The sequence below is a fragment of the Pteropus alecto genome, unplaced genomic scaffold (assembly GCF_000325575.1).
Source record: "Pteropus alecto unplaced genomic scaffold, ASM32557v1 scaffold9204, whole genome shotgun sequence".
NCBI classification, from domain to species: Eukaryota; Metazoa; Chordata; class Mammalia; order Chiroptera; family Pteropodidae; genus Pteropus; species Pteropus alecto.
In genome coordinates, this window is record NW_006436109.1 from 1 (window position 1) to 1388 (window position 1388).

Genomic DNA, 1388 nt, shown 5'->3' on the forward strand with positions numbered 1-1388 from the left:
CTCTGATGTTTACTTAGGCTCGAATGCAAACTAAATCCTTTGCCACATTCATTACATTTGTAAGGTTTCTCTCCAGTGTGGATTCTCTGATGCTTACTTAGGCTTGAATGCACACTAAATCCTTTGCCACACTCATTACATTTGTAAGGTTTCTCGTCCAGTATGAATTATCTTATGATAAGTCAGGCTTCCCCAGACACGATAGGCTTTTCCACACTCATTACATTTGTAAGGTTTTTCTCCAGTATGCAATCTCTGATGTACTCTTAGGTATGAATGCACTATAAAGGCTTTCCCGCATTCATTACATTTGTAAGGTTTCTCTCCGGTATGGATTCTCTGATGTATAGTTAGGCTCGAATATGAACTAAAGTCTTTACTACACTCATTACATTTGTATGGTTTCTCTCCAGTATGGATTCTCTGATGACTAGTTAGCCTACCACGCAAACTGAAGGCTTTGCCACACTCACTGCATTTGTAAGGTCTCCTTCCAGTATGGACTGCCTGATGACACTTGAGGCTTGAACGCACCCTAAAGGATTTACCACACTCATTACATTTGTAAGGTTTCTCTCCCGTATGGATTCTCTGATGTGTAGTTAGGCTTGAGTGGACAGTAAAGTCTTTGCCACACTTATTACATTTGTAAGGTTTCTTTAAAGTATGCAATCTCTGATGTACACTTAGGTTTGAATGCACTCTACAGGCTTTCTCGCACTCATTACATTTGTAAGGTTTCTTTCCAATATGTACCGACTGTTGGTAACTGAGGATTGAAGGCATCTTAAAGGCTTTGCCACACTCATTACATCTATAAGGTTTCTCTCTGGTATGCATTCTCTGATGTATAGTTAGGCTTGAAAGTGCACTATAGTATTTGCCACACTGAGTACATTTGTAAGGTTTCTCTCCACTATGAATTCTCTGATGATTCATCAGCCTTGCACGTACCCTAAAGGCTTTGCCACACTCAGTACATTTGTAAGAATTTTTCATGCACGCTTTCAGATCTGTCAGTATTGAAGGAAGCATAGAATCATTCCTATATACAGTAGGAACAGTGGATTGAACCCTAGGAAAAACTCTTTCAAGTGGAGAAGCAAAGGAAGTATTATCGATAGACTTCTCAGGTGGATTACATTCATCAATGTTCCCTTCAGTTTGAAACGTCGTCATATCAGCCTGATGTGACTGAAACCTCTGTCCAAGCCCGTTTTTAATAGGCTCCTTTCCAGCATGCTCACTACCAAGTTCACCTTTTCTATCAGTGAGATGTTTTCTAGGACTTATAGACATTCCTTTGTGATTGCTTTCATCATTTCTCTGCTGACAAGCAAAATCATGCATATCTTCCTGGATTTCCCTGAAGTAAAAATCTTTGATTA

The 1388-nt window shown here is 39.5% G+C and overlaps 1 protein-coding gene across 1 annotated transcript; it reads right to left on the reverse strand.

Moving 5' to 3' along the window:
- Positions 1 to 6: 6 nt before the first annotated feature.
- Positions 7 to 1378, reverse strand: LOC102882392 (zinc finger protein 415-like). Its single transcript, XM_015589251.2, has one exon. The coding sequence runs from the start codon at positions 1348 to 1350 to the stop codon at positions 136 to 138; it is 1215 nt and encodes a 404-aa protein (XP_015444737.2). The 5' UTR covers positions 1351 to 1378; the 3' UTR covers positions 7 to 135.
- Positions 1379 to 1388: the final 10 nt, after the last annotated feature.